General features: G+C 41.7%; 1 protein-coding gene across 2 annotated transcripts in view; it reads right to left on the bottom strand.

The window, feature by feature from the left end:
* Nucleotides 1-1,881: 1,881 nt before the first annotated feature.
* ANKRD29 (ankyrin repeat domain 29) overlaps nucleotides 1,882-21,784 on the bottom strand; it is a 33,047-nt gene continuing 13,144 nt past the window's right edge. For both annotated transcript variants that reach the window (XM_040087229.1, XM_058419879.1), the window contains 6 exons: nucleotides 18,287-18,385; nucleotides 15,328-15,426; nucleotides 9,084-9,182; nucleotides 8,532-8,627; nucleotides 7,387-7,485; nucleotides 1,882-6,112 (listed from right to left, as the gene is read on the bottom strand). In XM_040087229.1, coding sequence (XP_039943163.1) covers nucleotides 6,029-6,112; nucleotides 7,387-7,485; nucleotides 8,532-8,627; nucleotides 9,084-9,182; nucleotides 15,328-15,426; nucleotides 18,287-18,385 — 576 coding nt within the window. In that variant the 3' untranslated portion in view covers nucleotides 1,882-6,028. The remainder of the gene's footprint in view (nucleotides 6,113-7,386; nucleotides 7,486-8,531; nucleotides 8,628-9,083; nucleotides 9,183-15,327; nucleotides 15,427-18,286; nucleotides 18,386-21,784) is intronic.

Here is a 21,784-nt window from a genome sequence, read left to right as displayed (position 1 = left end):
AGAGACAACTTAGGTGTGTCTCAGATTTCATCTTGCCGCAGTTGCTAGGCATATGGTCCTGTTATTGGTCACATGAGAGTTAGCATCTCTCTAAGTCACAGAGGAGGTGAAGCAAAAATTGTATTGATTCATATATTTTAAGATCAAAGGGACTATTATGATCACATAATGTTAGGTCCTCTATATCATATAATTTCATCTAGCAATTCCTGCATCAAACACAAAATGTTTCAGCTGATCTACATCTCTCAGAATGAAAAGTAAAAGTAATTGGGTGGGTTTTTTTTTTTTTTTTTTTCATTTTGTGGGGTTTTTTGTTTGTTTTTTTGTTTGTTTGTTTTGGTTTTGGTTTTTTTTTTTTTTTTTTTTTTTTTTTTTTTTTTTTGACTCAAATGATGAAGGAACACTCTCAACAATTTGTTTCTGAAAAAATTATCCTCAGTCTTGAAAATCCACATCTTGAAGTTGGAATTTGTCTAGCTTCAGCCTCTTGATATTGTTTTGATACACTTTCATGTGAAAAATTGAGGAGATTTTCACTTCCAGAAATCATCCTTTGTAGTGATTTAGGCCATGAACAAGTCACAGTACTTTCCCTTTATATTCTCTGAATGGAGTGAGATAATTTATTGAGTTATAGCTATAGGAATTTTTGATGATGAGGTACTCAAAATGTAGCTCATCACAATAGAAAATTGTAGGAATTAGGCAAAAAGCCTGAGATGTCAAACACAGTCAAAATATGGGCTTCAGTGTAGACTTTTTCCTTTTTATAATGCACATAATCCACTGCACATCATAATAAGCATATCAATGGGGCATTGATTTTTTTAGCTGAAATAAGTCATATCAGTTAAGGGCCAGTATTATATCTAGGAATAACAACAGAACCACCAAGACATGTTTAACTAATTAAAAGTACTGTCTTATTCCATTGGTTCCTATGTTACTTTTTATAATCTTCCCTTCAGAGAGATCTTACTTAATGGATATTAATCCAAAGGGGAGTCTGTCAGTGATGTCTGGATCTTTGAAATAAACCTTGTTATGTTATGCTAAATTAAGTTTTCCTGTTCCCAAGCCAGACCATTCTTTTTTTTTTTTTTCCTTTTGTGAATGCTATCACATTTGCGAAGACCTGGAAAACAGTAACAATCAAGTGGAATAGAACAAAGTGGTCTTTGTGTAAATAGGAAAATAATTCTGGTATTGTAAAAAGAGTAGAATACAGAGGAAAGCAAAGAAACATTGAAGTCTGCAGAATAAGATTATCTGAGTAGTATATTTTTGTTGAAATGGTATAGAAAAAACATATTTTAGTAAAGCAACATTCCTGTTGCAGAATATTAGTCTCACAAAGAGTTACATCGATTTATGTATGCTTTATAAAATGCATAAAAGGTCAGGTCAAAAAAAAATGGTGGAATACAGAACAGTATGAAACTCTCATGACATTCCCAGGGGCCAAAAGCAGAGCTGCTGTGAGAAGGCACAACTCCATTTAGTCCCAGGTGTGCAGTACAATATCCTGTTGCTGGGAAAAAGAGCCTTGTGTATTACCTTTGGTTAGGCTCCTAGCAAGCATTAATATTCTGATACCAATGACTCAAGTCTTCCAGACAAGGGCTGTATTTTATGTTTGTTCAGTGCTCATATCAAATGAAGTACAAATGGGCTGGGGTTTGTGCTACCTCATTTTCTGTACTACAGTTCTGAAATTTCTGAGACACCAGATTTGGTTAACTTGTGGATCTTCCAATAGTCACTAAGACTGGCTAAAAAAGGAAGTGTGAATTATTCTTGCAACTAACTCTGAGGCAGATAATCATCTTTGTAAAGTGCATTACATACAACCTGCAGATATTTGATCTCATGCTCTAATCCTCTCAGCTCTTATAAGCTAAACAAAGGTGGATGAATCAATAATGAGATGGTTTCATTCCAGGAGAAGAAGAGCTTGTGCAAGTCAAGTGGAACAATATTGCCTTTCATATCATTACTGAATAGATGTCCCTGCACAGTGTACTGCAGTGATAATCTCAATTAAGTGCTCCAAGTATTTTGGAACCTCTGAGTCTCCACCACTGCTATGTCTGTGCTGGGATGTCACTGCTCTCTAGGCCCTGCAGGCTCTTCCTTGTGCTCATCCCTATCACACAATGACTTGACACTAGTGAAATAAAAGAAAAATGCCCTATATTTTTGCCTTGACTCATTGATGTGGCCTTTTGCTTGATTGCACATCCATTGTACTCACTTGCAGCTGATGGGAAGTCACCAAGCTAATAGCACCTGCATAAATGTAGAGGGGACAACAGGCTGAGCCTCTGGCTCTGAATGTGCAGAGAAGCAAACCTGAAATCAGTGTGCTAGTGGAGCTTATTCTTTTTGGGTGTAAAATGGAGATATATATGACTTTAAAGGGAAAAGAAACCCCAAAACACAACTCGGAAACATTTGTTGTGTTATTCTGTCCCAGTTCTCTTTCACATCTTTATATTATATCTATCTGCATCCTGTCATCTATGAAATTAGTTTAGTGCCCCATAATTTCTAAATCTAAATGTCTAAATTTACTCTTTTCTGTTGACATGAACAGATGAAGAACTGCTGTATTTCACTGGTCTGTGAATGCAATTGTTTATTTCCTTGCTTACCTCAGTGAAGCATTTTGGAACTTACCAAGATAATGGTGTCTGTAGAGCACTTGGAAAACCTTACACAAAAGGCACCAGAACTGTGCAAAGAACAACTGTCAGTATTAGTGAATCACTTCAGCCACCAAGGGAAAATGGGCTTCCATTTTAATACAACAAACAAACCACAGCAGTATTTACTGAACACTTTAAAGAAAACAACAGCTACACAAATACTAATAATTATTAAGGTTTCATTGTGAAAACATTAATTGCATGGTGATAAACAGTATTGCAAATTTAGAGCCCATATACAGGCAGATTTAAGCACCTTTGGGTTACAGGGAGCCCAAAACTGAAACCATCCCTCTCTCCAAAGGCTCCACGATGAAACAAATGCTCCCGAAATGAAGGTTTCCATGCCAGAAGTCTCATTTTGGTTGAACAGTGTCTTTGCTGAAGCTAGATTCAACTTCAACCTGAATCGGGCAGAGAAAGATTTCAGTGCCAGTTCTCCATGACACATCCCCCCAGACAGCCTATGTGTTGTATCAGCCACCACTAACAAGAGCAAGAAGAGACCAACAAATCTCTCCCTTCAATCTGTGCTAGCCCCACATCACAATTGTTGTTCAGAAATAGGAAAAGCCCATTATAGCACAAGATGACTCAAAAAAAAAAAAAAAAAAAAAAAAAAATCTGGTAACTGCATCCTCTCAGGTCAGCAGATGCTCCGTATGGGACACAGGGACTCAGGTGTTCTTCACGTGTTTCAAGAGATCCCCAGCTGCAGTGACCATTCATAGAGGCAGCTGGACACAGGACTTGGAAAGACCTACTCTAAGTGGTGAGGAGCAGACATGCATCTTCCCATGGACAGGCAGAGTTGAAGAGGCTCTTTGCTGAGTATCTGCTCCTTTTGGGATGAGACACCTCTACCAAGAAAATACACCTGGCAGAAAGGAAGGGCCACCTGTAGATACTGGATACCTGCGTTTGTTTTCTCAGCTTCCTTACTTCAGCTGCTGCAGGACCACTGTTGGCTTGCCTTGTACTCTCTCCTATGCTCTGCTATCAGGAAAAAATAGGAGACCTTCACCAACAATGGATGCTTCCACATCTTTTAGAAGGACTGCATGATTACTACAGCCTGTCTGATATTAAGAGTATTTATTGCATAGCTACTGAAGACCTTCTAATGATTATTCACCTCCTTTACAGATATGAAAGGGCTTTTCACCTTGAGAGTGTGGTTGTTGCCAGTTGTTGATTTGTAGAAAATTTAGGGTGAAAGTTCAAAATTGAGGCCAGGCTGCCCAGAGTCCCTCTACTGTTCTCCAAAATAGTATGTTCATCTTCAGCCCACTGGAGGCTCCAAAAAAGCCTGCTCTCTCCAGTGTTGTTCGGTAAAGAAGTTAGATTGCAGTCCTTTGTAATGCTGTGCAATTTAAGATCCCAATAAGGCTCCTGAGATTTCTGCATGCTCAGTGTTTAGTCTTTTGCAGAACCTGGATACAGTAATTCTCTAAGCATCTTGCATAATTCTTTGGTTCTGTACCAGTTCATCTGCAAGTTTTTGTTAGGCACAACATTATTTTAATTTAAAAATACAGCAGCATAAATTACCTAAACAAATACAATTTTCTTATTACATTGTTGGAAAACTTAAAGCTTTCCTATTTAATGCAGAATAGAAATTGAATAGGAATTCCAGCATGCAAGAAAAGGTACACCTGGTACTGTTCTCATCACCAGAACACTGACTATTTACCTAACTTACTCACAAAAAGAACAACTTTATTAATTTCATCATTCATATGGCTAATTTGCAATACATAAACTACATTCGTGTTAGCTCACCTACAGATTTCCTTTTAACTCGCCAAAGCAAAAGTGCAGCAGTTCAGCTGAATCTTAGGCAGACATTTCTTAAGCAAGAATTATTCTGTGTCCTTGTCTTCAACTTTTAAAGCAATTCTTCAGTAATTTTCCATGGTTTGAAAGTAGGTGGAGTGCCTGGATGTATGTACTGAACTGACATTTTACCTCAACTCATTGTAAATTAATCTCTAATGCTTTTGTGGCTAACAGGACATGTCGTATACTGTTTATACTGCAGAAATGACTGGGTTTTAATGGGGTGTCTTAGAGCAACATGGTTAAAACATAGCTCCTCACAAACCACCTGCAATTTGCACTCCTTCCCCACACAGACACTAGTAGCATGTCTAAGTGTCTTAACCACAACAAAGGCCAAAACTACTGTTCAGACTTCATTTTCCATGTCTGCAATAAATAGTTGGCCTGTTCAGGTATGGCTACATGTAACCCTCTCACCAAGTGTTGAAACACCTGTACACTGTGCACTTCTTCCTTAGCTCCTGCCACAGACCTGGGGGATGAGTGCTTTGCATAGTAGCTGTGGGTACTAAACCGCAGTGTCACATATCTGGGTGCAGAACATACAAATACCACTCGTGTAGCATCTGTGCAGTTTGTTGTGCCTGACAGCCAAGCTTCTGATGTACTTGCACCTGTGGAAAAATACTCTTTTGGGCAGGGCTGATTTGCTCAGCAACCAGTCCTCCTCTACCCATAAAAATGCGCATAAGGTTGGGGAAGGATCCCCATAAACTGCGTAGGCATCGCAAAATCAACTGCCCCATGGTGTTTCTGTTGCTGGACAGATTGGCAGATCAAGATGCTGCAACCGAGAGGACATCCCCTTGCTTTTTGTTTGGTTGGTAGCTTTTGGCATCATTTGTAATACTCTTGATTGTTTTTATGGAGCTTCATGTAGTAGCAAAAATGTCACCTCGGCCCTGGGCTGACAGGAAAACTTTTGCTGTTGTGATGGCTCAGGTGGCATCTCACCTCTAGTCTCACGTGGCACTTGGAGGTAAAGAGGAACGGTCGCTGTCAGCAAAGGGAGGGCAGGGGCGTCATGGGGCTGCTCCATGACCTACTGCATCCAAACAGCTGCAAGGCGTGGGCGTCCTCCTGGCACAAGGCCGAGTGCTCCTTACCCACACTGTTGCAGGTGTGGCCATGACAGCGAGGGGGTGCGTGTCTGAAGGAGCAGGGGTGCTTGCCTGTGCCGGGATGCATGGGGAGCAAACGGTGTTGGAGTTGGTGGGATCCTGGAGGACAGACAGGGCTGCGGCGCAAACGCAGCTCCTGGGCCACCGCCTGCTCTCGTCACGGTCCCGCGTTCGGCGATGCCGGGCGGAGGTCGCAGCCCGTGGCGACCCTGTGGCAAGGGCCTGCTGCGTTCAGGGAGCGTGTACTGGACAGGCTAATCGGTTCTGCAAACTGTTCCAACCTAGGATTTCTGTCATGCTGCTTGTGGTCAGGGCACATCTCTGTCAAACTGCATCTGCCACAGGGCTGCATTAGCTTTTCCTTTGCTTTTCCTTTGCGCGGAGGAGTCGGAGAATGCGTTCGTTTTTTGTTAGTTCTGCTGGCAGTTCATTTGCCTGGAACAAAAAACCCTTGAGGTTAGCAGAAATGAACGAGTATTTCCCAATCATGGTTGAAAGCATTACGCTCTACAGAGGATCGTACTGGTCATTATAATGACGTGTTTTTTTCCTAGTGTTGACTCCACCACTGTTGAAGATACCTTAGGAAACCATCTTCCAGTGTTCAAGTCTCACTTAAGCCTTCAAAACAATCCCAGAATGGAATGTGAGTGACAGCTTATTTTGTGCTGACTGTCCAGGCTAAATGCCCTTGGGCTCCCTATGCTTCTGCCACAGAAGTAAAGGAGAGCATAGCTGACCATTTTTGGGAGAGATGACGCAGGTACTTATGTAGTAATGTCCATAAAATTCCAAGGGATGACTTAAATTGCTATGAAAGAGTGTTATGCTGTAAGGTTGGTAATAGAACATGAGTTTGTGGTTTGTTTTTTTTTTTTAATTTATTGAATTCAATTTCAGTAACACAAAGTATTTATGATGAAGCTGCTTCTGAAAATCAGTAATTCTGTCCTGCAAATATACTCTGTCATGCCAAATGGCATGTGTAAAAAAATTTAAAAAATAAAAATAAATCAGTAGGACATGTTTCAGCCACACATTTTCTTCTACTGCACACTCTGCTGATGCAGATCGTTATCAGTAGCAGAAAAATCTTGTACATTTTCAGGTTACAGTATAAACCCAAAATGTCTATTAACAGAGACTACTGTGTGAGTGGCATTAACTGTGCTGCCATCAAGTGGACTGATACAGAAATTAACAGCCATAGATCTTATATTAAATGACCAAAGTATTTACAAGATATGTGCTGGATTAGTTGTTTTACAAACTTTCACTCACCCAGTCATAAACCAGAAGCCAGTGCCAGACCATTCATTTACAGCTTAACAAACCCTTATCAAAACCAGCAGCAAACACTTCAGAAACATGTCAGGAGAAGACATAGTCTCAGAAATTACCAAACATGTAGTGTTAAAACACTTCACGGGATAAAACCATGGTAAGTTTTCTATAGAAAAATTGCCGTTATCGAAAAAATACAAAACTAATTCAAAAATCTAACAGATCCACGTAAGATACGGGAAAGACGTGTGTAATTTGGGATTGATTTGTTTGGTTGGTTTTTGTTTTTTGGGGTTTTTTTGTATTAGTAATGCCCTGAATTCTACACAGCAACGTGGGCTGCCCCTCTCGATGGCACACAGGGCTCTACCACTGAGCGCTCCGCCCGCGCTCCTCGCCTGGGAGGATGGTGTGCCAGGACCCACCTTGTTCCTCAGGCATGGATCCGCTCCTGCCTCCAGGAGCAGCGCCACCGTCCTCACGTTGCCACTCAGGACGGCTGCGTGGAGAGCAGAGGTCCCATTCTAGGAAATGCCAGTGGAGGTGTTTGTACCATGCATGGGAAGAAAAGCAAAAGGCCGTGAACACACGAAGAACAGACGAGTGAGAAAGAAGTAGCACGAAAGAGATTAGGTCGTCAGTGGCACAGGGTCTGATTTAGGGTGCTGGCAGCCTAGTGTGATGTGAAGAAGGTGATTTTAAATCCTTTAATAAAAATGAGAGTCAAGTTCACTTTACCACAGCAGTATTTCCTTTTAATAATCCCCCTTGTCAATAGATCAGAGGTGACATGAACACAGCACTTGTTTCTGCCTGGCAAAACCAGTCATTAACAAGTGAAACAGAACCACGAGCAGTAATGGAAGCCATCTGTGCATTTTATCTTCTCTCTCTGATGATTAATGGCCTCAGTGTCAGGCAGCTGATTGGTGGGGGTTTTTATGGCTGGCCTTTTGTTTGTGGTTGCAAACTGACAGTTCAAATATGTGTAGAAGCTATCTCATACTCAAAATTGATAACTAAGTTGATGCCACCTACATTTTCGAGTACATTAAGTTTGCCAATCATTTGCATGCACAGAGGCTATGAAAGTATGTGATTTATGACCACATAAAATTAGGTCAACCATTAAAAACCAGCTTCCAAATAGCTATTTTTCAAGCCACTTTATGAATTCAGAGGAAAACAAAATCAAGTAGAGAATGTGCTCACAACAGATCTTTTAGGACACTATTTTTCTGACTAAATGCAATAGAAGGCTGGGTATAATGTTAAACCTGTAGTCAAGAGTAATCTATTTACAGTAGAAATAAAATCAAGTGGCAAAAAGCAGAGTTTCTTCTATGACACAATGTGCTTCCTCATTCCAAGAATTAAATTCACAGTTTTGTTTAAAAATATTTGTGAGTGACATTAAGGCTAAAAAAGATAATTTTATTTTTGTCTTGACTTTTTTGGCTCAAACTCCTATCATCTTCCACTGGAGTCATCATAAATGGCACGTCTTTCATCAGACCCTTTGTCTTCTTGTGTTCTGCCTAAAAAAAAAAATCTGTGTTTCACTACTAACCTTCAGCAGGCCAAGTGTGGGAGAGAATTTCAGCAACTCTTCTATCACATTGTTGTAGCCTTTAATGGCAGCTTTCAGTAAAGCAGTTGTACCATCCTTTAAAAAAAGAGGAATGTCATAAATGCCTTGCCTGCATTCCCCTTGCAGGGGAAGCTGGAAGGGAAGAAAAAGCTGGAGGGAAACGCCAGCTCTCCCCACGCATCTGAGAGGAGTCTTCCCTGCTCATGTCCTTTGAGGGGGCACCTCCACAGCACGTGCTGCTGGTTTTAGGGTACCTGGAGGACTGTTCCTTTGGAGGGTGGAAACTTCAGGATAAAAAGAACCAGTGACACCATCTTTGTCTCTCAACTATGTGGACATTTCCATTCCCTTATTCCAGAAGGTCCCTCCAGCAAGCTGTCTCAGACACAACGGGAAAAAGGAAACCTGTGATGGGACTTTGCAACCTGACAAACAGGATGGACTCTGGAGGCAGCAAGCCTCCTTCCAGGCCGACTTACAGCCCCCCAGATGAGGCATTAAGCTGCAGACAGAGGAGGAAGCGCTACTCACATCCCGTGCGGCGTCTCGCTCCGCTCCCCGGAGCAGCATCACTCGCACCACTTCGCTGTGACCCATCTGTGAGGCGATCCACAAGGGAGCTGTCCCGTCCTGCAAACAAAGCATGACTGCTGATGGCTTCACCTCAGTGTTCTGTGCCCTCTGATGTTTTACTGCCCAAGCCAACTGGAACTGATGTACTTCAATTACTCAGTCAAATCCTACAGGGACAAATGCAAAGCTGTGTCCAAACTCATGAGGTATGTTGGTGCATCAAGTTAGAACTGCTTTGGTTTGTGGAGTAGAGACGCCTTTACTGTCTTCTCTTGCATAATTTGCCAGAAATGTGCATTGCTCTGTGCAATTAAAGCCCAGTAAGGCACCAGCCATGCCTAAAATACTCAGTGAAGTTTGGAACATAAGGGCTGAAAGTACCGTGTGTACTTTGAACTCTAGGTGATTAGATGGGACAGAGGACCCAGATAGACCTCAGCATGCACAAGCAGATTTTGCAGCTGGGTGCCTGCACATAGGGAGTGAAAGTTGTTTACAGAAGCTAGGGAGCAATGTAAGGTCACCACTAACTTTCAGTATTAAATTACATTACCCACTGTTACCCTGGTTTTTCTGAGCCTTTTGATTTTCTTAAATGGAGTCAGATCTTTTTAGTTATTGTACAATATTAAGAGCAGTTTTCTACCTTTTCCCACAGATGTAACATAATCAGATCCTTTGTTTTTCATTCTCTGTCCTTTGTTTGCATATTTCTAACCTGAAAACAATTGTAACTGACAATTGGTCTGGCCACTGAGGCTGAGGGGTGGAAACCCCAAAAAGCCAATCTTCTGCTAGACCCACAAATGTATAAAAAGTAAGAAATAAACAAAGGGGTCTTCTTCTCTCTGCTCTCTCAGCTGGGAGCTGGATCGGAAGGACCTCTGCCTTGCGAAAATCTCTTGTCTGCGTGTGACTGCTTTGTGTGTCTCAGTGACAATCCACCATCAGGGAATCTGGTAAAAACATCCTGCCTTACAGTGAAGGTGAGTATTTCACAAATTTTATCTTCAAAACTCCACCAGAAAACAAGGCAATTATCAAGGGATCAAGCATGAAACAATCTGCTCTGGAAAAGTTGTCCTATGCAATCATTATTTGAGCACAAGACCTCAAAAAATAAAATGCATATTTTTGCAGAATAAGCTAAACTTTGTGACGGATTTCCCTCCCAAGGGCAAAAGTGAGTTGAAGCACTAGAAGTATTTCTCATTGCAAGTAGAATTTAGTTGTGTGTCTTTTCTTCTTTTTGATTCCAGATGGCCTGATTCTCCGGACTGTAGGAGGACTCCAGCAGTTATGTGGTGCCAAACTGATTCTCGTGAGCCTTTAAAAAAGGCTTTGCCTGTATGGACTTCAACACAGAAGAGAGGCCCCACAAAGCAGAAGGCCTGCTTCTGCCTTTTAGGGCTTGCCAGTTCCCCTCACCACCCCCCACAGCCTGAAGACTTGGCTTGAAAGAGGAAGACAAACTAAACTGAGACTTCAAAAACAGCCTTAATAAGAAGTTTCGGGAGAAATCAACTTTTTACTTTAAATAAGATATTGCCACCTTCATCAAAGAAATTGTCTTGCTTCCTAGTGCCAGGTGGAGCTTCCTATGACTTGCCATGCAACCCAGAAACCCAATGTTGAATCAGTTCTCTGCTTTCCATGGACTAGTGAATTAATCCTTTCAAAGAAACAGAAAAGTTATTTCCTCCTTTGATATAATAATCTGAGCTTCCCTTTTTCTGATTCTGAGGAGGAACAAATGCACATCCTGAGATTTTCAATATTCTCAAATGGTGAGGAACATGATCTTTCCCCACCCCTGTATAATTTCTCTATAAATTAACTCATGGAAATTAGTGACTGAACTCACTCTGGTATATATCCTTTTAATACCAGTGTTCTTTGTGATTCAAAAATAACTAAGGCTGTCTTGTATACAGAGTATGTGATGTTAGTTTGATGGCAAAAACTGTCCTTCTTCAATTTATTTATCTTAGTGTTTTCCCTACCATCAAGCTGACACTTCATATTTTTCTAATCTCCCCCCAGCAGAGGGCTCTAGAAAACAGCAATAGGTGCATTGAAAAAGCCTGTAAAACTTGGAAAATTTTATACAATTTACACAATAGCCTACACAATTTAATCTGCGTGAAGAACCAATGCTGTGCAAATCCACACTTGTATTTACACAAGCAATGAAAACACAAGCTCAGCATAGGAAACAAAGCAGCTTTCGTTTACTCACAATGAAGTTTGTAGGAACAAGCCCTGTTTTCAGGTGTAAATGAAAAGGAGCAAAAGGAAATGCAAATGTTGGGTAATATCACTGCTGTCAGACATTATCCTCAGCGCCTCAGCTATAGGATAGAGACAGAAGTACATTGTGAGGAGGAGTGTCTGTATTGAAGGACCTAGCCTGAAGGGAAGAAATATAGTGAAGATAATGATGGGCTCGCATTGACTATGGTCAGCTTCTTTCTCTTAAGCAAACAGCATCCAGCACTCAGGTTTATGCAAACATCTGTAATATGTATATGGAGAAGATGAGATTTCTGGCCATTTTCATGTTGGTGAATGATGCAAAGCAGGTGTTACAGTTTACTAAGAGTTCACATGAGAATTCATGTGTAAACCCCTAGATATTAGGGCTTGGAGATGAGTCAGGAAGAAAGTGAGAACAGGGAAAGATGCAGTTCAAAAGCTACTCTCCTTTCTTAGTTCATCCACCCCCCAGCAGACTGTAGAGCACTACATTCCTAGAATAATTTTAAATACCCCATAAGTTTGTAAGGTTTTCTTTTTTCCACATTTGCTTACAAGCTAGTATATATGGACAACACCTTATTATATCCAGCAGCCAGAAGTTCCAAATATACTCTGACTGAGATTATTAATGTTCTTTCTCTTACCCTTTAACTAATGACTTCATCTTGCAGCTTTGAATCTCAGCTTTTGCTTATGGCTTGAAGCTTTAGAAAAGGCCAGATTAGGGTGGGATGTGAAAGGCCCCTCAAATTTCCAGTAGGTATTTCCAGGGGCAGACAACCCCTACTCTCAGGCTACTCAGTGTCATCTCCTCCACTGCTCTGCCCATTAGTCCACTTGCACTACTACACCCAATTTGCCAATAGCAAATTGCTTGCTTGCTGAAGTGCACCATATAGAGATTTACTGGGTTACATGTATGTGTAATTGCATATCGTACTAAGAAAAAAAGTAATTAATTTTCAGATTACTTTGAATCTGCTTAGCCAGCCAGAATAAAGCCTGTTGTGACACAGACTGCCAAAACAGCATTGGCAAAGAATCTTACAGCTTTGTTTTGTAAGTTGAAGAAGCATAGAAACATCTCCTGTAGCAGGCTTCAGACATTGCCCCCAGCTCTGTCTAGACATAAAGATGACAAAAGAATTCCTGCCCAGCTCCTCAATATTGGCAAGAGCAGAAGGCAAATACAACCCAAGAGAAAGGACATTGCCAGGGAAGAAATTTTCCAGGAAGCTTCACTTTTTGGTCTTGTGAGAGCTGAGCTGAAGGGCTTGAGCATGAACAGCCAGGACCATCCAAAACGCTCTGTGGTGTCAGAAATACCCCCATGGGATGGGAGGTGGGACACCAGACTGAGGGGGAACTGGTACCCACTACAGCAGCAGATGTAGAAGGCAGACGCATGTGTGCAGGTCCATGGATTAAGCCACCAAATTCCCAAGGTAGAGAGGAAAACTTGGACACCATGAGGAAGGAGAAGATGAACCCACACCTGGCATTCTGCAGCCCTGTATTTGAGGTAACACTGTCTGGAAGTTTTCTACCAGAGTGAGAGCAATGTAGCTTGTAAATGAGAGTGAGGGTTGTCTGGCATCGAAACTGCCCCTTCTGGAGCTACATTCCTCATGACCAACACACCACCTTCTAACAGAATACAAATCCATTTGTTAGTATGAAAGAGACTGAAGTCCATCCAACCATTACTTGACTAATTAAACACTAAAAATGTTCCATTTGTTAAGGAAATGTTTCAGATTACAGTGGGCCCAAATACAAATGCCACGCACTTATCCAGGCATAATCTTAGCAGGGATCGGAGGTACCCTCAAGCAAAGAAGGTCTATCCTGCTGGAGATGAAACAGAGGAGCCAGGAGGAACATTCACAGACAAGTCTTTGCCTCAACTAAGATCTAAAAATGCCTCGTGAAAAGTTGTGTTGTAGAAATTGGATTAGAGAGCTAAAAAAATAGTGTCAGAAAGAATTAGCTGCATTATAATTACAGATAGCCAAATGCAGTTTTGATGGCAACAGGGTTCAGCCAGATCTAAAGCTCCTCAACCCTATTATGACTTACTTAAAAGGCATTAATGCTTACCTTGGTCTCTCCTTCTGCATTGAAACTTTAGATTTAATTAACAGCTTTTAACATTTCTTAAGCTTTTTCTAGGGAGACAGTGTGGAGGCAACCTAGGAGCAGCTAAGGCATCAATCCAGGAGGTAGCTGCCAGCACAGCTCTGGTGCTCAGAGGTGGGGCTAGGGGCAGCAGGAAAACTGTTAAGGCACTTAAAACACTAATCCTCTTTCCTTAAACCACAGCTAGGAGGGTACACAGACCTACACATGCAGCAGAAGCATATAGATCAGTGTCTGTTGCCAGGCTATGATTTGTCAGGCTTTTGGTGCAGATGAAAGGAAATACTGAGAATACCTGGCAGAGCTTGTCTCATGCCACGTTGTCCACTGTTATTTAGAGTTTTCACACTCCTTTGCTCTTGCCTGCTGCTCTTTCACTTGCTGCAGTCAGTGATCACAGCCACCTGGCTGACATGCGTGACTAATTACAAGGACAAGACCGCATCCCATCAATTTCAAATGTGCAGTAAAGACCCAGGATAGCTACCTTGCCTGCAGGGCTTCAGCAGACCACAGGCGAGGGTCTCTCAAAGCAGGTGGAAAAACCAGACATTTCTATGTGCTGAGTGTAAAGCTAGCTGTGCAACTCCACCTCTGGCTGTTTAGGCACTGATTTTAGAGTCAGAGTCGCTGTTTAGAAACAGCGAAACAATTGAGAAACTCTTTTATTTGGAAAGCAAGAGAGCTTTCATACATGTCTCTATATACCACGTACCTATCCCATAGTTAGTTTAAAACCTAGAAAGCCTCTTGTACCCTTACCTAACTCCAGCATCCAGCGATGCACAGCAGATCCAGCCCCTAACCCCCTAGCAGGGATCTCTGAACCAGCCACAAATCTAGCTCACACTTCCCATTTAATGATCGAACAGCAGCTCTGCTGCTTGCAGAGGAACTAATTTCATGCTTACAGCTGCTGCTGGTTGTACGTATTTGCAATATCAGGCCCACTAGGGTGACTAGCTGGAAATGGGGAGAAAAGCTTTCCATATCAATCAAGAACTTCCAGAGATGAAGGCAATACTCATGCTTGAATTTCAGAGTGCACAGGAATAACACAAAGTAAAACAAACAAACAAACAAGTAAAACTAAATATAAAAACATTTGTCAAAGATAAACTTTGACACCAAAGCCACGTCTGAAGGTCTGGAGACTTCAAAAAATAGAATTTAGTATTGCCTCCTAGAGCTCCCAAATTTTCAAAAGCTCTTCAAACAGTTTTCAAAAAAACTCAGGGATGTTATAGGCTCAAAAGTAATGTGGTACAACACAAACAGATCTGTAGTTGCAAGAGGTAGTGCAAGACTCTTACATCAGCATTTCATACAGCTGGAGGGTTTTATTTTGATTCAGTTTAGTGCCTGACCCAAACATGCATGTGGTTCAGACCTGTTTAAAGGAGCAGTCAGTGGTTTGATCAGCTCTAGAATCATAGAATCATTTAAGCTGGAGAAGACCTCTGAGTCCAACTGTTTAGCCAGCACTGCCCAGTCCACCACTAAACCATGTGCCCAAGTGCCCCATCTACACCGTCTTTTAAAAACCTCCAGGGATGGTGGCTCATAGGGTGTAATGTGTAGATCTAGAGCAGAGCTCTCAGTTTCAATTCTTTTGGAAATGTCTGAGGTATTGACTTCAAAATCACGTTACCAATCTCAACTAAAACCCAAAACGCTGTCACAGCCAGTAATTGCCTTCCAATGAAACACCTCCACAGGAACCCAATGCCTGGAGAAAATTCCAGTGCTAATTTTCATAACTATAAAATTAGAACCCAGCTCTGCCCTGAAATGTTGATCATACCTGTCGTGGCTGGTTAACCTTTGCTCCTGAAGAAAGCAGCAATCGGATGACATCCAAATATCCTCCTTGTGCCGCCAGGAAAATTGCAGAAGCTCCATCCTAAAAACAAACACATCTGTCTTACACTGCCTTGAAGTGATGCCCTTTTCCCACACAGAAACAAATCAAACTGAATTAAGTTCTCAGTCTTTAGTCATTATGCTTTGTAACAGCAGATATACAGCCATGCCCAAGGAATAACTACCAAGATGCAAAGTGTAGTTCATAATAAACTGTGGCAGCATTTTCATTCAGTGTGTTCAAATACAGGCTCCCATCATACATCAAATTCAGCATTAAATCCTGTGTCTGGAATACTAAGAGTCTAGTTCATTAAGACATTGAGCTACATAACTAGAAATTAGTTCCTGTAAAGCAATATAGGTTCATTTCGTTTTTGTATGTTCATGCTGAAGTGTTCTGCAACGTGGATACATGGTGGAAACGTGTCAGGCACTTTGCAAGATTGCAAACCCCGGAGCTGAAGTCTGCCCTTGAGGCTGAAGGAGTAAGGCCTGTGCCACACTACTGTGCCACCCCAGAAACCACCATGCTTCTGCTCTGGCACATCTTGCAGAAAAGACTTCACTCGTAATGTAGCAATTTAAAAGTACTTCGTAGCCATATCAGAAACCAAAATTTTCCTGCTTGAGAAAGAATAAATTGTGAACAAATACAGGGTTTTATTTTTCTTTGACATGTCTTTCACGTGCAGATGTTCTCAGAATTTTACTTCAGAGAAACTTCTTCTATTAGGAAAAAAAAATTAAAGTCATATTTCATTAAGTTTTTGATGGAAAATTTTCAAACAGCATTGTAATCCATCTAACCAACTATAAGTAGAAATCTGTATTGAGGGTGGGACAGGTGTTTACCCATCCTACATCCATGGCAATAAGGACAGGATGTGCTAGGGCAAGTTTTCCCGGGAGGTGAGAATCTTTCAGTTTAAATAGAGACAGGAATTAACCCCTTTACTGCATCTCAGATGTGCAAGTACACCTCTCATGCCAACTCAGACAGGTGCTTATCACAAAATACAGTGCATTTTAGTGAAAGCCTGCTGTTGACCTTGTTGGCATATATCACTATGTTGGAACTGAATGCTGCTGTCTGCAGAGGGAGTGTGCTCAGCTACTCCTCTAACTGAAAAAGGCAGCACAGACCTGGTGAAGTGTGAGCTGAATATAGTGCCCCAGGGACTGAAATGCTATGTTTGACATTGATCTCAAGACAAATGTCCTGGTAAACAAAAGAGGTGTCTGCTGGAACTATAAATGCCTGTCCCTGGGCCCTCTGATGGGCTGTTTTCTCTGGTTGCTGTGTGAGTATATGAAAAAAAAAAACCTCTGGCAGTGCCAGAGCCTTTGCAGGCTTCCTCCAGAGACAGAGAACATTTCAATTTAGAAAGTAAACAAGGTTGTGTAATATTAAGAAAAGGTCTTTATTGTAGGATCAATCAAGATGGAGAACCTTGCATCACTGATACCTATTTGATTTGAATTGATGCTGTAACGAGAATGCTGTTTTGAGGCTATAACGCACTTCCGCAAGAAATGCTATTTAGTTACGGTTTAGTTTCTCTCCTGACCCCTCACATGAGTCAATTTTAGATTAAAACATTGATCTTGATGATTTTGGGAGGAGTATCCAAATGTATGCTCAAAATCCCTCTCATCTGGCTGCCAGTGAAACTGCCATCCAGGTACCAAATGCAGCTTGGCCCACAAAAAGAACTAGACAACACTTTTTCCCAAGAGATTGTATTCTTGTTTTATTACACAACTGTTTCTGACTGGCTTTGCCCAATGTCTGAGAGCAATAAAAGTACATTTTAAAATCCAATTGCAAATATTGCTCATTTCCAGGAGAGACAACAAGGAAGTTATTTTACTGCCTTGACCTCTGGGTAAGAGTCTGCAGGTGTGGCAGCATAGCTATTTTTAAACTGAGTGGCAGCCCCTGGGATTACCCTGCAAAGGGATGAATCACTGCCCTCAGATCAGAAAGACAATTCCTATTTGCACAACAGCAAGGGTGGAACAACCTTTATAAATGAGGGGTGAGGCAGCTCTGAGGTGGGGATCCCTCTATGACCACTTCTGCAGTCACCAGCTCTCAGCTCCCCGGCAAGCCAGTAAGAACTGGGAGTGCAACAGCATCCTGCAGATTCAAAGCCAATGGAAACAGCTGAAAAAACTCATATATCTTGGAGAAACAACTTCCTCTTTGTCAGTCTTGAGTGCCCTGGGGTAGGAAAGAGTGGTGGGAAGCAGAGGCAAAATCTGTTACTTGTTTCTGTTGAATGCTGAAAAGCTCAACTTATCTGTGTCTTCACTGGAGTAAATTAAATCCAGAGTTCATTGGTTCAATCCAACTTTCTGAAAAGTCAACTAAACAACATCAGTTCAGCCATTTTAACCTTACTTTGCCCAAAACACTGGCAAACTGGAGATTCACAAATACCAAATAATAAAATTTTAACTGATAATTTAAAAAATGCTTTGAAGTATTTAAAAATTTTAATTTTTACTATTCTTTCTGGCAGAAAACCAATGTATTTCAGAGGCTGTAGAGCTACTCATTCTTCTGTGAATCGCGGTAGAACAAGATATGCTCTTTTGTCCAAGGCTAATGGATAGCACAAGTCTGTTCCAGATTTGCCACATATCTTCCATACAGATCATGAGCCAAAAGGCAGCCAAAGAACATTTTCTGATTCTGTGCTACTTCTCTCAACATCATAAAAAGCAGACAGTTAACAAAATCTACATCTTAGAGGAACAGAGTACTATAAAACAGCAGCGTTTGGCAAATGCCTGTCTGTGCTGGAGCCAGGGTGTCTGCTGTTGTCCAAGCAACAGCACATTTGTTCCACCACCACCACCATTGTCAATACTGCGTGTGTCAAATAACTCACATAGAGTTGATCGTGAATGTTGGCGCCGTGCTTCAGCAGAGTTTCCACTACTTTCGCATGCCCGTACTGACAGGCAGCCAGGAGAGCTGTACCTCCGTCCTGTGAAAAAGCAAAGAATGGGGACAGTCACGTGAGAGGCCAGGCGCTGGGCTGAACATCACCATAAAAAAAAAAAGAGACAAACTCTAAGGCTTTTCAGAATTTGGCTCACAGCAGTCCTGTAATGAGTCGCTACTGAATCTTTCATAACTTTAATGCCAAGTGTTGACATGTACATCTTTCAGCTTGGCTCAGTCACTACATAAATTTTTTCTTCTGAGTTTTTTTAGGGAGGGAAAGGAACTAAGAAAATTCTGGTTTTTGTTCTTCATCTCCCGCCTTGCCATTAGAAGATTTGTTCCCTTCACAACTCCAAGCTCCTCCACGACTCTTCCTTTTACAGCCAAATTCCTCATGCCTGCCAAACTCCTCCACCGATGGATGGACAGCACACCTTTCCACTGCTCCAGAGTCTATTGATCATCTGCTCTTCTGTGGCCAGAACCTTGTGCCCTGTTTTGTCCTGCCTCTCATCAGTGGATTGTTGGCCTGAAGCTGAGTAGAGAGGAAGCATTTTAAAGGGTGCTAGCTGACTGTGGAAGTGTGAGTCTGACCAAAGGCATGACCACCAGTGAAAAGTGGCATTACTTCTGCTTGAGAAGCGATCCCTGCAGGTAGGATCAATCCCAGGCAGTCAGAGTTGCAGCACATCACCACTAAAGGGAGACCTAGGCACATACACCAATCCATGCTTGTAGAAACATTCTCTTGGGAGGCAGCGGAGAAGGGAAACACCTCAGCGTCACCGGTGATTGACTCCAAACCAGCTGAAACAACTGAGACAGCAAACGTGGGTCTTGCCATCTTAAATGTGCTGTGCCCCGCTCAAAAATTACCAGTATTTCAGACACAGCTATGGAGAGGAAGTTATCTTCTGCCTGGGATGGCACCACGCCATCGTGCAAGGATGATGCACACCCCAAAATGTCCCCACCACAGGTCTTCTCTCTCTTCCCCTGCCTTCTCCTAGTCTCAAGCCTCTCCTCCACAAGATAAGATATCTAAAATATTTCAGATAAATGGTTTCTAGAGCTGTTATTAGTGTGGACTGTGCTTTGGCCTAGACTTGCTCTCTGAAACAACTCCAAAGTTGTCTGAAATTTTCCACACAGACAGATATCCACAAAAAAGTTACAGCATGAGTGACCAAATGGATCTTTTATAATGAGAAGTATAAATCAGATTTATTAATCAATGGTGCAATTTAATGGCTGTAATAGCCTTGTGAAAACTCAAGCTCTGATATGACTGAGCTAACCCAGAGGCACTGTTTATAGCTACCCCCAAAACCTCATATTCACCCTTCCTGCCTACAACACTGAAAAGAAAAGGTGTCAGCAAAGCCAGAGATGTGAGGCTGTTGTGTGACAGTCTAAGAATTGCCTATTAATTCTGGATTATTTCAGTAAATACAGTGTGTAATTAGGTCAGTGGAGTTAAGTTTCTCTTATGAGAAATTAGACTTTCCTGACAAATTAAACTACCGTAATTTAATGGGAACTGCTTGAACAAAACACAAAAGCAATCACAATTGTTCTTGGATTAAAAGACACCATATACACACTCAAAAGACAATGGAAAAGCTAATAGCTTCATTAAGCCTATTTCCTCTCTCCAAACAGGTGAAAGCCACTTTGCTCAAGTGGTGACTTACCAGATCAAAGGGCTACAAACAACAGCAAGAAAAAAATCAGAGAAATTTTCAAAGACTTTTTCCCTGAACAAAGTTGAGACAAAGGTTAGTGAATTAAAAAGAGAAACTATGCTATCCAGACTGAAAGTTCTCTGTGAAGAGGCAGGCAAAGAAAAGTTTTAGGAAGATTTAAAATATTAAAGTTCTCTGTATGGAGGGTAAATAGACATGCTCAGTTGGTTGCATATGGGAAAGTTTGTTTATTGCTTTATGGTCTGGCATTTGTTTTCTAAAATTCTTGTGTTCTCCACAAACTCCTGTTATTTTTAGAAGACTGTTTGGTTATTATCATAATTCCTGTAAGGAACCAAGTGACAGGTCCCAAATAAAAGACAGGCCTGCAAAGCTAACCACAGTTGGCACAGCAGAGCTGAAGTCCAACACTTGGAATCCCAATGTGTGATCCCACCTTGGGAGATGTGACAGCCTGGGGTTTTAGAATGGCAACACTCTCTCAAGACATGTCTAATTAATTCAAAGAGGAGTTTCTGACCAAGTGTTTGGTTCAACCCAGTGAACAATTTTAGACAGATGCATTTTTTGGAAGGATTTTTTTGAAAGATTCCAAATACAATTCCAAAATACACCATTTGGATCCTTCAGACTAAAGAGATCAAGTTTTCCTAAATCAATGTGATCAGGGTCCAGGGGTTAGAAGAGGAGCACTGGATGGTCCCCAATTCCATCTGTCCACTAGTGAATCAAATATTTACTGCGGCAGAGAGAACTGGGTAACAATTCCTGGGCTCAAAGATCTTGTCCCTGATCAGGAAGACAACTGAGGTCTGAGACCTGCTCTGCTCTCTGTCTGACATATGAAGCTGAATACACTCAACAGAAGGTTTTGGGATTTCTCTGCCTGCTCTGAGTTGGGGGCACCACTGTGAAAAATCTGATATACATCTTTGTATAAGAAAGGGAAGCTGGGGGAAGGAAACTTTTCCACTGACCATGTGATAAGACAGCACTTAATTAAATCAAGGAATTGTCAAACAGTGTGAAGGTCCACTGTTTATGAGAAGGAGAAAACTCAGTCCCCCTCTTGCCCCCATTGAGCTTCCATCTGGTTTTCTCTTACACTTTACTCCAGCAAGCTCTTGCTGAAGACTCCAATGTTTTACAGACCATAGGAAAAGCAGATAAATTGTGGGGGATTAAAAAAAAAAAAATAGAAAAGAAGAAGAAGTAAATGACAGAGTTTTAACATCCTTTTTAGCCACGTGATTACCTCTTTCCTTTTTGGCTTCAGCTGAGATAAGAAAAAAGCTGAAGCAGCGTCTTTGGTACTGGCAAGCCTCTTGGAAACTCTGAGCAGGGCAGCAAGTGGGACCTGGACACGTGAGCAAGCACTGAGGTGCTCCTGGGGCTGTCCCCCCTTCTGCAGTGGGCAGGAGGCCACAGTGCCACCTCTCAGAGATGGCACATTGCCTTGGGCTCCCTTCTTGCTCATATCCTGTTTTCCTGACACAATGAAGCTTCTATTAATCCTTCACTGCAAATACTTCCAGCTCAGACAGGAGCTGGACTTTTCTCAGCTACCTCCGCAATTCTTCCCCTGAAACCATTTTTTCTGCCCTCCCCAAAGGCTGTTCTCCTCACTGCCAGCACATAACAGCAGCTGCTGATCTGCAGTGAAAATACTTGGAACAGCAGCACTGGGTAAGACCACGCTAAGTGCTGACTTCCCTGTCTATTTGCCAACCCCT

This window comes from Hirundo rustica, chromosome 1, assembly GCF_015227805.2.
Source record: "Hirundo rustica isolate bHirRus1 chromosome 1, bHirRus1.pri.v3, whole genome shotgun sequence".
NCBI classification, from domain to species: Eukaryota; Metazoa; Chordata; class Aves; order Passeriformes; family Hirundinidae; genus Hirundo; species Hirundo rustica.
Note: the sequence above shows the minus strand (reverse complement) of the source record. Positions and strands in the feature narration are given on the sequence as shown.